We start from the raw sequence: 13,852 nt of genomic DNA on the forward strand, positions 1-13,852 counted from the left end.
GTCCAAAAGAACACATTTGGGAAACCCTGGACTAGATGAGGGTCCCTTCTGACTCTACACGTTCAGGATGCAATCAGGGCCGAATTTAGGTTTAATGGGGCCCTGAAGGCAATGGGGCCCTTTATATGTCCGGCTGTCCTTTGTCAACAACAAATGCTCGCTGCTTTTGGTGTTGAATATATGCTATACAGTGGTACCTCTAGATGCGAACAGGATCCGTTCCGGAGCCCCGTTCACATATACAAGCGAACGTAACCAGCGACGGCATGTATGCGCGCACGTTGCTTTTCGCCGCTTCTGTGCATGCGCGTTATGTTATTTTGAGCGTCTGCGCATGCGCAAGCGGCGAAACCCGGAAGTAACGCACTCCATTACTTCCGGGTTGCCGCGGCGCGCAACTCGAACACGCTCATCCCGAAGCACATTAAACCCGAGGAATGACTGTATGGTAATTTATGGACCTAATAGGTATCTGAAGCCATTTGCACATAACAAAATATGTATTTTAGCAAAGTAATTGTTGAACTGAAATACAATTCAGAAGACGTAGATTAATAGTGAACTACAATTAAGAAGAAGTATATTAATAGTGAAATAATTATTAAGCTCTAACTTGATTTTTTTATTCATAACAAACACAAAAGTTCCTTTAGAAACACAACTTACAAAGACTCCTAATCTAGTCTCTAGAAACTTGCTATAACCTGAAATTCTAATTGTAGGTTTTATTTTATTTGTTTTTTATATTACATTTTGGAAATGTCCATCCAGTTTTTTCCCCCCTTTAAATTTTTTGGCCCTAAGCTATAGCTTGTTTAGCTTCTACGTAAACCCGGCACTGCATGCGATTGGGAAGCAACTTCCGAGGGTTGCGCGCGGGCCGTTTGGGGCGCTCCAACCACGGGGCTTGGAGGAGGAGCGCGGGGTGGAGCGCCACCGCGCGCCCTGGGCGCACGCGCTGCGCGGTGACCAAGATGGTGCCCTGCGCCTCCCCTGCGCTCCTGGCTGCCGCTTCGGCCGCGCGCACCTTGCGCGCCCCTCTCCGCCCGGGCCCACGGTTCCTGCTGCTTTCCCGCGCGTCCGGAGGTGGCGGCGCCGGCGGCGCCCCCGGAGAGCCCTCCGCGTCCTGGGCCTGGTACGAAGCTTTGTCGACCTCGGCGCCCGTGGCGTGGATGGAGTCGAGCCTGGTGGCGCTGCAGGCCGCGTCCGGGCTGCCCTGGTGGGCCGCCGTGGTCGCCGCCAGCGCCCTCCTGCGCACCGGCGTCACCCTCCCGCTCGCCGCTCTGCAGAGCCGCGTCCTCGCCAAGGTGGGCTTTGCGCAGGGGCGCACGGAGAGGGGGCTCCTGAGCATCTGCAGAGGGCTGCCAAGCGCGTCCCGAGCCAAGGGGCGCACGGGGAGGGTGGGACGCGTAAACTGGGAGGAGGTGTGGTCCGCGCGAAATTTAACTAAACAGCAGATGACCCAAATCCGGCAAAGTATTTCGAGTCCGGTAAAGCTTTGAAAATGGTTAAGCCTGTCCATATGCACATGATACAAGTTATTTTAATACTTATTTGTGTAAGGATCCGATATATATATATATATACGAAAGCATATATATATATATATCTACGAAAGCATATATATATATATATATATTTGTCCAATTTGGAAATGTTAGGTTAGGTTATAATTAGCTTAAAGTTTTTCTTAAAAGTGCATATATAAAAGTTGCCGCCTTGCAAATGAGCTCGTATAATTTAATATGTTTTTGAAGGGGGTTTTATCTAGATGCAGGATGAAGTGTGGGAAAGAGATAGCTTTCTCTGTCAAACGAATCAGTGCTCTTGGCTGCAGAGCTCCTTGCTCAGATTGTCTCATGGCCTGGAATTGGGGTTATTTTTTGGCTACTCCATGTAAAAAATAAAATAAAAAATCCAGTGTACACCTAGGAAAATGTCATATATATCAGTCAGTAGACCACGAGGCTCTTAATCTCAGGGTTGTGAGTCCAAGCCCCACGTTCGGCAAACGATTCCCGCATTGCTGGGGATGACCCTCGTGGTCCCTTCCAAGTCTACAATTCTATGATTTTATGTCTCATCATCCAGACCATTTAGCATAGCCCTTCAGCTATTGTTCATCCAGATATTTCACTACCTATATAGTCTTTAAGCACTTATATGGCAACTTTCTAACTTGTACTTTTGCATGAGGATACTACCGTCTCTAGCAAAATACTGAGCTGTACTCAGTGGTAGCGTGCATGATTTATTTTTTTCCATGCACAAGGCCCCAGATTTTATCCCTGGTATGGCTGGGAAAGAGGGACGCGGGCGGCGCTGTGGGTTAAACCACAGAGCCTAAGGCTTGCCGATCAGAAGGTTGGCGGTTCTAATCCCCGCCACGGGGTGAGCTCCCGTTGTTTGGTCCCAGCTCCTGCCAACCTAGTAGTTTGAAAGCACGTCAAAGTGCAAGTAGAGAAATAGGTACTGCTCTGGCGGGAAGATAAACTGTTTCCGTGCGCTGCTCTGGTTTGCCAGAAGTGGCTTAGTCATGCTGGTCACATGACCCGGAAGCTGTAAGCCGGCTCCCTCGGCCAATAAAGCGAGATGAGCGCTGAAATCCCAGAGTCGGCCACGACTAGACCTAATGGTCAGGGGTCCCTTTACCTTTACCTATGGCTGGGAAAGAGCCCCACCTGAAACCACAAAGAGCTCTTGCCGGGCAGCATAGACAATTGTTGTTGTTTAGTCGTGTCCGACTCTTCGTGACCCCCTGGACCAGAGCACGCCAGGCACTTCTGTCTTCCACTGCCTCCCGCAGTTTGGTCAAACTCATGTTTGTAGCTTCGAGTACTGTCCAACCATCTCGTCCTCTGTCGCCCCCTTCTCCTTGTGCCCTCCATCTTTCCCAACATCAGGGTCTTTTCCAGGGAGTCTTCTCTTCTCATGAGGTGGCCAAAATATTGGAGCCTCAGCTTCAGGATCTGTCCTTCCAGTGAGCACTCAGGGCTGATTTCCTTCAGAATGGAGAGGTTTGCTCTTCTTGCAGTCCATGGGAGAGACAATACTCAGATAGACTTGTATTTATATTGCCCACTTATTGCATTTCTATAGTGATGCTAGTGTGCCTAGGTCTACATTTTGGCAGGTAAGCAAGAGTAAACCATTAATGCTAAAGGAGAGCTCTTTAAGGGATAGTTCTTTGGGGGGGGGGGGGAGAAGCACTTAACTGGTTTATAACTAAGTCGTCCGTGTCTTTCCAGCTAGCTGGAAAACCTGAAGCCTGAAATCCACAGCCTAGCCAAGTACCTTCGCTATGAAGTTTCCGTTTGTGCAAAACAACGGAGTTGGTCTGAAAAGGAAGCCAGGTAAGAGCATTTTGAGCAGGATCTCAGCTCAACTACCAGGCTTTTAGAAGACATCTGAAGGCAGCCCTGTTTCAGGAAGCCTTTAATGTTTGATGTATTATAGTATTTTAATATTCTTTTGGAAGCCGCCCAGAGTGGCCGGGGAGGCCCAGCCAGATGGGCAGGATATAAATAATAAATTATTATTATTATTATTATTATTATTATTATTATTATTATTATTATCATCATCATCATTATCATCCAGCTAGAATAATATTCTGTGGCATTAAACATTTCTCTTGCTCATGGCCACTGCAAGTCACCTAGTGGTATACAATGGCACCTTGGTTCTCAAACTTTATCCATTCCAGAAATCCGTTCCAAAACCAAGGTGCGCTTTCCCATAGAAAGTAATGCAAAACGGATTAATCCATTCCAGACTTTTAAAAATAACCCCCAAAACAGCAATTCAATGTGGATTTTACTGTCTAACGAGACCACTTGATCCATAAAATGAAAGCAATAATCAATGTACTGTACTGTAAAATAAATAAGACAGTATTGTAGATGATAATTTTTTTAAAAAAAATCCTTACCTCCACGGCTGATAGTCATTATTTGGATGGAGGGCTTTTAGCCATTTCCGCAGTCCCACAATCAATCAATCAATCAGTAGCGGAACTGAGTTCCACACAGTCACAAAAACAAATTAACCGAAAAAGCCTCCAAAACAAAAATGCCAAATAAATAGCGAAGACAAAAGCGTCAGACTTAATCCTTTCTGGAAGTCCGTTTGACTTATGAAATGTTCGAAAACCAAGGCGCAGTTTCTGATTGGTGCTGGTGCCCTGGAAACAATAGCTGACAGACGCATTGGAAGTTTGGCTTCTGAGAAATGTTTGAAAACTGGAACACTTACGTCTGGGTTTTTGGCGTTTGGGAACCAAGGTATTTGAGACCACTGTACAGTGGTACCTTGAGTTAAGTACTTAATTTGTTCCGGTGGTCCGTTCTTAACCTGAAACTGTTCTTAACCTGAAGCACCACTTTAGCTAATGGGGCCTCCTGCTGCTGCCACACCACCGGAGCACGATTTCTGTTCTCATCCTGAAGCAAAGTTCTTAACCTGAAGCACTATTTCTGGGTTAGCGGAGTCTGTAACCTGAAGCGTATGTAACCTGAAGCGTCTGTAACCCGAGGTACCACTGTATATCCTAACAGTGGGAACCCCTTGCACATGAATGCAGGGAGTCAGTTCATGCATCCATAGCAGTGACCGGAGGAGGAATGACCGCTGGGAGAAGCACAGAGAGAATAAACGCCCTGTTTCATCTTCAGCAGCACAACCGGACGCCTTCCTCTGCCCCAGCTGCAACAAAACATGTCTCTCCCTTATTGTTCTCTACAGCCACATCAGGCGCTGTAACTCTCCAACGGTTTGACTTCATCCCCAAAGGTGCACTCCTCCATTGTCTCCCGAGACAGATGGATGCCAGCCAGCAGGTGGCGCATAATGCAATGGAGAGAGTCTCTTCCTTTAAATTCCTAGGAGTTGATCTCAGTGAAGACTTTACTTGGAAAATAAATACAACCCAGGTAGTTAAGAAAGCCCAACAGAGACTCCATCTCCTCAGAGTATTGCGGAAGAATGATGTCAATGATGATCTACCAGTCAACAATACCAGTCAACTGATGATCTACCAGTCAACAATAGAAAGTGTCCTTTCATACTGCATCACGGTGTGGTACGCTGGTTTGACGTCAACTGATAGGAAGTGCCTACAGAGGGTGGTGAATACAGCACAAGATATTATGGGCTGTCCTGTGAATCCGCTGGATGAAATAGCGGAAGAACATTGCCTCAGGAGAGTAAGGAAAATTCCCAGGGATGATTCACACCCTGGCCGGCACTTGCTTGATCTCCTGCCCTCAGGCAGAAGATATAGAAGCAGGATTAGTCGCACCAACAGGATAAAGAACAGCTTCTATCCGTGGGCTGTTAGGCTGCTGAAGGAAAAGATAACAACAGGGCAACTGACTTTTGAGTTTGGTGGGTGTGCGTCAGTAAACGAGGGGAATTAAGACTAAGAGAGCTGAGTGGGGGGGTGCTTGTGTAATCTCACTGTATATAAGTTGTACAAGTGACAATAAAGTAAAGGTAAGGGGACCCCTGACCATTAGGTCCAGTCGTGGCCGACTCTGGGGTTGCGGCGCTCATCTCGCTTTATTAGCCGAGGGAGCCGGTGTACAGCTTCCGGGTCATGTGGCCAGCATGACTAAGCCGCTTCTGGCGAATCAGAGCAGCGCACGGAAACGCCGTTTACCTTCCCGCCGGAGCGGTACCTATTTATCTACTTGCACTTTGATGTGCTTTCAAACTGCTAGGTTGGCAGGAGCTGGGACCGAGCAACGGGAGCTCACCCCGTCGCGGGGATTCGAACCGCCGACCTTCTGATTGGCAAGTCCTAGGCTCTGTGGTTTAACCCACAGTGCCACCCGCGTCCCCTCCACAATAAAGTATTTCAATTCAATTTCAGTTGTTCTGCGATTGGCCTTTCAGCACTTCCCACAGACCTGTCTACGGGTTCTTCCACTCCTTCTCTGTTCCTTTATATTGCCAACTTACTGCATTTCTATAGTGATGCTAGTAAGCCCCTTTATAAAGGTCAATGTAACCTCTTCCTTGTTCTTCCCTCACTTCTGTTTCCCTCTGCCCAACCAGGTTCCATTTCAAGAAGAATCTGAAAAGGATTGTTTCCGAGTTGTACGTGCGAGACAACTGCCACCCTTTGAAGGCCACCTTGCTCGTATGGATTCAAATTCCAATGTGGGTCTTCGTTTCCATGGCTTTGCGCAACTTCAGCATTGGCAGAGCAGCTGCTGATGGTAAGGCTTTTAAACTGGTGTCGTGAAATGTTAGGAAGTCATTCTTCAAAGAAACAGAAAAAGATGCTTGTAGCTTTAAAGAAGTTTTCTTTAAAGGCTAGGAGTGACACTCTAGACTGATTGGTTACAGCTGGGGATGGGGGAAAAAAGGAGGACGTTGCAGGTTGCACTTCCCTGCATGAGGAAACAGTACCCACATGGTGTGAGATAATAATAATAATAATAATAATAATAATAATAATAATAATAATAATAATAATAATAATTTTTTATTTATACCCCGCCCTTCCTGGTTTAAAAACCAGGCTCAGGGCAGCTAACGGCAAATATAAAACATTGATTAAAATGTGACTTAAAAACAGCATAGAATGCAACATAAAATGCAGCATCAATATCAATAAAAATCCAGGGGTCATTTTTTTTGGGGGGGGGGGGAACCAGTCAGTAGACATCAAATGATCACCAGGGCTAACTGGCCTAGTTAGTCCTACCAGGGCCAGCAAGGAGAGCAAGGAAGAATTTAAATGTGGGGTCCCAGAAAGGGTTTCTTCATAGAAGAGGAAAGGGAAAAGGGAATAGAGGATCAGGCTAATTCAAATTGTAGGCCAGGCGGAATAGTTCTGTCTTACAGGCCCTGCAGAAGGAGATCAAGTCCTGCATATACCAGGCATAGGCAAACTCCGCCCCTCCAGATGTTTGGGATTACAATTCCCATCATCCCTGACCACTGGTCCTGTTAGGTAAGGATGATAGGAATTGCTGTCCCAAACATCTGGAGGGCCGGAGTTTGCCTATGCCTGGTTTACCCCGTGGTGGAAAGATGTATATAAATAGTTTTGTATATAGTCGCGACTAAAATGCTCGTGAACCAGCCAAGAAATAAAGTAACTCTTGGCTGAGTATTTTGTACAAGTCTCGTAGTCTCTTGCCGCAAGGAAGGAACTCTGCTCTAGGCTGTTTAAAGCAGTTTTACAGAGGAGCCACCACACCAGCAACAAGCTTAGTAGAAGTGTGTGGGCAGCAACCTCCAATATAAAATGTACAGTAGAATCTCTACTTACGTCCCTCTCTACTTAGGCCCATTCCAAGTCGCGACCGCGGCAAACCCAGAAGTAAACACCGGGTTTGCTGCGATTTACGCATGTGCAGAAGCGGCTGCCGCTAAATGTGCCTGCGCACACTGATGCTTCTACCAGGAATCCATTTCGCCATATGGATGGGCCTCTGGAATGGATTGTGGTCGTGAGTAGAGGTTCCACTGTACGCTGTTTCCCCAAATCCTATTTCTCATCCCTTGGCTTAATAATAATAATAATAAATTTTATTTATACCCCGCCCTCCCCAGCCAAGACCGGGCTCAGGGCGGCTAACAACCAATAATAAAAACAAGTTGATTGAAATACAACTTTAAAAACAAGATTAAAATACATTAAAATAATCAAAACATTAAAATGCAGCCTCATTACAGGAGGAGAAAGGAAAAAAGAAAGGGGGGGAGGGAATCAAATTGATTCTAAGCCAAAGGCTAGGTGGAACAACTCTGTCTTGCAGGCCCTGCGGAAAGAAATCAGATCCTGCAGGACCCTGGTCTCATGAGGCAGAGCGTTCCTCCAGGCCGGAGCCAGTGTTGAAAAGGCCCTGTCTCTGGTTGAAGCTAATCTAACTTCCTTAGGGCCAGGACCTCTAGGGTGTTGCTATTTATGGACCTTGAGGCTCTCCGTGGGGCATACTGGGAGAGGCGGTCCCGTAGGTACGAGGGTCCTAGGCCGTGAAGGGCTTTAAAGGTCAAAACCGGCACCTTAAATCTGACCCTGTACTCCTTCGGGAGCCAGTGCAGCTTGAAAAGCAGTGGGTGAATATGCTCCCATGGCAGAGACCCTGTGAGGAGCCTCACCGCAGCATTCTGCACCCGCTGGAGTTTCTGGGACAGCTTCAAGGGCAGCCCCGTGAATTACAGTAGTCAAGCCTGGAGGTGACTGTCGCATGGATCACTGTGGCCAGGTCGGGGCGGGAAAGGTAACTGCTTGATGCGGCAAAGGTGGAAAAATGTCGCCTTGGCTGTTGCTGTAACATGCGCCTCCATGGAAAGGGAGGCGTCAAGGATTACACCCAAACTCTTAACGGAAGGCAATGGCACTAATTAGGCCCCCGCAAGAGAAGGGAGTTGGTCCCTTAACTGAATGCATCTCCTTTTCCGCACTTGGTTAGCTGTTGAACAGCATAAACTGTTGAAAGGACTCCTTAGCTATGGCTTCCAACTTGACTTTCCAGCTGCAGGGATGGATCTAGCGATTGCTAATCTGAATCACGGAGGAGGAGAAAGGTTACGTTCCAGAAGTTTTCAGTCATTTATCCAAGATCTGCCAACAATGTTTTCTTGTCTGGATTCAGCCTTGTCTGCCCTCAACCTAATCCGCTAAAGTGATGGATGTTTAAGGTAACAAAATGCGCCAACCGTGTGTGTGGTTTTTCAACAGGGTTCTTAATTCAGGAGCAGCTTTCAACAGGAGGTGTCCTCTGGTTTCCGGATCTCACTGTACCTGACTCAACTTGGATTCTGCCAATCACTCTTGGACTCCTCAATCTGCTGATAGTGGAGGTATAGAAGGCTGACTCTGGGACCACCATCAAATCACATCTACAGCTATTTGGCCGACTTGCAATTTACTCTGCAGTGGTACCTTGGTTCTCAAACTTAATCTGTTCCAGAAGTCCATTCCAAAACCAAAGCGTTCCAAAGCCAAGGCGCGCTTTCCCATAGCACGTAATGCAAAATGGATTAACCTGTTCCAGACTTTTAAAAGCAACCCCTAAAACAGCAATTTAACATGAATTTTACTATCTAACGAGACCATTGATCCATAAAATGAAAGCAATAAACAATGTACTTTAGTCACAAAATCAATAAATCAGTCAATAGCTGAATTGGGTTCCACACAGTCACAGAAACAAAACAAAAAGAGCCACAAAAACAAAAACACAAAATAAATAGCAAAAACAGATAGGCCTCAGTGTAACACTCAAAACAGAAATGTAACACTCAAAACGGAGCATGTTTGGCTTCTGAAAAAAGTTCACAAACTGGAACACTTACTTCCGGGTTTCAGGTGTTTGGGTTCCAAGTTGTTTGAGTACCAAGGCGTTTGAGAACCAAGGTACCACTATATTGTAAATAAAATAGACCAGCAGTTTGTCAGCAGAGACAGATAAGCAAACGCTGTAATGGCATTTCTGCTTCGGAATACCAGGACTATACTTCTTAAAAACAACCGTTTCAGTTAACATTGTCTTTTGACCGTTAGATACAGTTTTTAAAGGAGGTGGGAAGCTTGATATATAAAGCAGATTGCTGGCCACATTGGGAGTTCTCACGCTTTAAACCTGGGAAGGAGTTTAAAGCATAGATAATAACTTGCGTTGACCTGTATGCACCAGTTCCTGAGTTGCATATTTGCCTCCTCGACGCTCCGGCTGACATTTTCTTCCCCAAATTTCTTACAAGTGAAATTTGTCTCTCCAGATTTTTGCTTTGCGGAAAATTGAACTGTCTCGGCTCCAGAGGTATGGCACTAACTTCTTCCGAGGTGTCTCAGTGCTTATGATTCCAATCGCTGCAACTGTACCATCAGTAAGTAACCTAGAACAACATTGTGTATGCCATCAAGTGCCAACAGTGCCCTTCAGCTCTCTGTATTGGACAAACAGGATAAACCCTACGCCAAAGGATAAATGGACATAAATCTGATAGCAGGAATCACAAGACAGAGAAACCAGTAGGAGAACACTTCCATCTCCCAGGACATTCTATACAAGATCTCAAAGTAGCTGTCTTATTACAATAGAATTTCAGAAATAGACTGGAAAGAGAAGTTGCTGAATTGCAACTTATTACCAAACTTAAAACCATGGAGAGACCTGGTCTGAATAGAGACATTGGATTATTATCTCATTATACACGATAAAGCTATTTTGAGCCATCTCACCCCTTGCTTTTTCCTGTAAGACCAATTGCAGTCATTATAGTTGTTGTTTAGTCGTGTCCGACTCTTTGTTTAGTCGTGTCCGACTCGTGTCCGACTGATTATTTGATTGTTGTTAGCCGCCCTGAGCCCGGCTTCGGCTGGGGAGGGCGGGATATAAATAAAATTTATTATTATTATTATTATTATTATTATTTGAGACCCCATGGACCAGAGCATGCCAGGCACTCCTGTCTTCCACTGCCTCCCGCAGTTTGGTCAAACTCATGCTGGTAGCTTCGAGAACACTGTCCAACCATCTCGTCCTCTGTCATCCCCTTCTCCTTGGGCCCTCCATCTTTCTCAACATCAGGGTCTTTTCCAGGGAGTCTTCTCTTCTCATGAGGGGGCCAAAGTATTGGAGCCTCAGCTTCAGGATCTGACCTTCCAGTGAGCGCTCAGGGCTGATTTCCTTCAGAATGGAGAGGTTTGATCTTCTTGCAGTCCATGGGACTCTCAAGAGTCTCCTCCAGCACCATAATTCAAAAGCATCCATTCTTCGGTGATCAGTCCTTAACAGTCATCAACAGGTTTACCACACCTATCAGCCAATCACCCATTCCAGCCACCCTTCTGAGTAATATCCCACCCCACCCTCTCACTATATATAAGGGTCTGGTGACTTCTGTTTCAGTGTATCTGAATAAGTGTGCATGCACACAAGAGCTCACACCAATAACAAACTTAGTTGGTCTCTAGGGTTCTACTGGAAGGAATTTTTTAATTTTGTTTTGACTAGAACAACAGCACTGAGTTGGGCCAATGCTTCTTCCAGGCTCTGAGGTGGTTTGGGAAACCCATGGCGAGTGAACCCCTAATTCTCCAGTTTGGAGCCTGGAAATGGTTTTTGTGCCGTGGCCTCATTTCAAGAAGTAACAATATGCTCCAGCAGTGTGTACAGGCCCCCTCTCTGGGTTATTTGTGGGGCCTGCCTGGTGTTTTTACATGAGTGGAATATGTGCTTTTATTTAAAATGCATCTCTGGGTTATTTGTGGGGCATAGGAATTCATTCATTTCCCCCTGAAAATATAGTCCGGCCCCCCACAAGGTCTGAGGGACAGTGGACTGGCCCCCTGCTGAAAACGTTTGCTGACCCCTGCTATGTTAATCCCTGCTGAAGCTGGGCAGAATATTGCTTCTAAGATGCTCCGGTTTTTAAGACAGCTTCATAAATTTGGAAGAGCCAAATTTTGTGGTTGGAGTGAGGCCTGGGTTCAAATTCCCCTCAGCCTTGGTGATTGGGCCATCTTTCACCCTAATGTAGAATCATAGAATCATAGAGTTGGAAGAGACCACAAGGGCCATCGAGTCCAACCCCCTGCCAAGCAGGAAACAGGGGGTTGTTAGGAGGAGGATAAAATAGGGGACTCAGCGCTTTGTCACCCTGAGCTTTTTGGAGGAAGGTGGGCCGAAATGTATCCCATCAAGTTTTCCACATATAGCGGTACCTTGGTTCTCAAACTTAATCCATTCCAGAAGTCCGTTCCAAAACCAAGGCACGCTTTCCCATAGAAAGTAATGCAAAACGGATTAATCCATTCCAGACTTTTAAAAACAACCCCTGAAACATCAATTTAACATGGATTTTACTACATAATGAGACCATTGATCCATAAAATGAAAGCAATAATCAATGTACTGTACTATAAAATAAACAAGACCGTATTGTAGATGATAAAAATTAAAATTCTTTTGTCCCCTTAGCTGTACTGATGATAGTCATTATTTGGATGGGGGGCTTTTATCCATTTCCGCAGTCACACAATCAATCAATCAATCAATCAATCAGTAGCTGAACTGGGTTCCACACAGTCACAAAAACAAATTAACCAAAAAGCCTCAAAAACAAAAACGCAAAATAAATAGCAAAAGCAAAAGTGCCAAACGTAATCCGTTCCAGAAGTTTGTTTGACTTCCGAAATGTTCGAAAACCAAGGTGCAGCTTCTGATTGGTGCAGGCGCCCTGGAAACAATAGTCGACAGACGCATCGGATGTTCGGCTTATGAAAAACGTTCGAAAACCGGAACACACAAACACTTTTCGGCGTTTGGGAACCAAGGTACCGCTGTATTTTATATTCCTAAAAACGAAAGATAGCGTACGTCCTCTTGGGTGGTTGTGGTACTTTTTCAGCATCCTGGCTTTGTTGAAAGTCATGCTTCTTTCCTCTCTGGTTTCAGGCAATGGCTTTGTACTGGGTCTCCTCGAGTTTCATGGGCCTTTCGCACAACCTCCTGCTTCGTTCTCCTGCTTTCCGTAGACTCTGCCGCATACCCCGGACCAAGTCTGATTCAGACACTCCTTACAGAGATATCGCTGCTGGAATCTGTGCAAAGTATTTCCCAAAGTGAAACACTCTTTCAGAAGACCTGTGCTATGTTTAGATTTGGAATTGAGCTGTGCTCTGCTATAAAAGACTTATTTAATGTGGCTCCATTGGACTGATGAGAATTGTGACACTGTATTTATTTTCCTAATAAAAGAGTACATGTTGGGAGGCCTGGTGGCTAATATGTTGGCAGAGTGGGGAAATGTGTCGATCCTTCACCACTACCAGTAATGATTTCATCTGTACATTTTGTTCAGCTTCTAAAACTACAAAACCCATCACCCCTGGGCCTTTCCATAGATTTGAAAGCTGCGTTTGATAGTATTCCGAGGCAATTACTATGGGATAAACTTGCCTTCTGGGGAATAGTTAGAAGGCTCCTGTGGCTTATCTCCCAACTTCATGCCGGGTCCGTGGCCAGGGTAAGAATATCCCCTGCTGGAGACCTAACTAACCCAGTGCCAGTAAATAAGGGTGTACGCCAGGGTTGTATTTTAGCGCCACTTCTTTTTAACTTATTTATCAGTGATATGAGGAACCCATTAATCGATTCACAAAAATTTATCCACACCCCCCGTATAGCAGATTATCGTTGTCCTTTACTTCTCTACGCAGATGATGCGGTACTACTCTCTTACTCCAGAGTGGGTTTAAGGAGGGCACTAAAGATTTTTGCGTCATATTGCCATTCTAATCATCTGTCTATCAACCACACCAAGTCCAAAGTACTGATATTTTCAAGGAGTCGAAAATTATATTCATGGAAATTGGAGGGCACGAAAATCGAACAAGTACATAAATTTAAATATTTAGGAATTTATTTTCAATATAATTTAGGGTGGAAAGCGCACGTTGAATATCTTCAAAACAAGACAAAAGCCCTATCACACTCCCTCCTCCGTTTTTTCTACTCTGAGGGGGCCTTATTCATCCCTGCGGCCTTGAAAGTGTATAGCATCAAAGTGATGGCCACAATGGCCTATGCTGCACCTTTATGGGCTGCCTTTGCAAACCTCTCACCCTTAGAGTCGCTTCAAAGCCAATTCTTACGCCGACTTTTAAAACTACCAACATGCGTAAGTAATGCGGCTATTCGCTTAGAAATGAAGATCCCCACAGTGGAGTTAGTTTTATGGAGGAGAGTTTTGATTTATTGGATATCCCTATGGCATAAACTCCCGAACCACTATCTCTTTCAATGCATGTGGCGGGATGACTTCACAAATTTGTGGTCAGGAAAAATCCATGCCAAATTGCTGTCCTATGAGATCTCGCCCACTG

General features: G+C 45.5%; 1 protein-coding gene across 1 annotated transcript; it reads left to right on the forward strand.

Annotated features, from left to right (window-relative positions):
• Positions 1-967: 967 nt before the first annotated feature.
• COX18 (cytochrome c oxidase assembly factor COX18) lies at positions 968-12,862 on the forward strand. The gene is made up of 6 exons (XM_082195078.1): positions 968-1,307; positions 3,253-3,353; positions 6,058-6,221; positions 8,699-8,820; positions 9,742-9,849; positions 12,423-12,862. The coding sequence occupies exons 1-6, from the start codon at positions 975-977 to the stop codon at positions 12,591-12,593; spliced, it is 999 nt and encodes a 332-aa protein (XP_082051204.1). The 5' UTR covers positions 968-974; the 3' UTR covers positions 12,594-12,862.
• Positions 12,863-13,852: the final 990 nt, after the last annotated feature.

The sequence above is a fragment of the Podarcis vaucheri genome (assembly GCF_965113315.1).
Source record: "Podarcis vaucheri genome assembly, chromosome: 13".
NCBI classification, from domain to species: Eukaryota; Metazoa; Chordata; class Lepidosauria; order Squamata; family Lacertidae; genus Podarcis; species Podarcis vaucheri.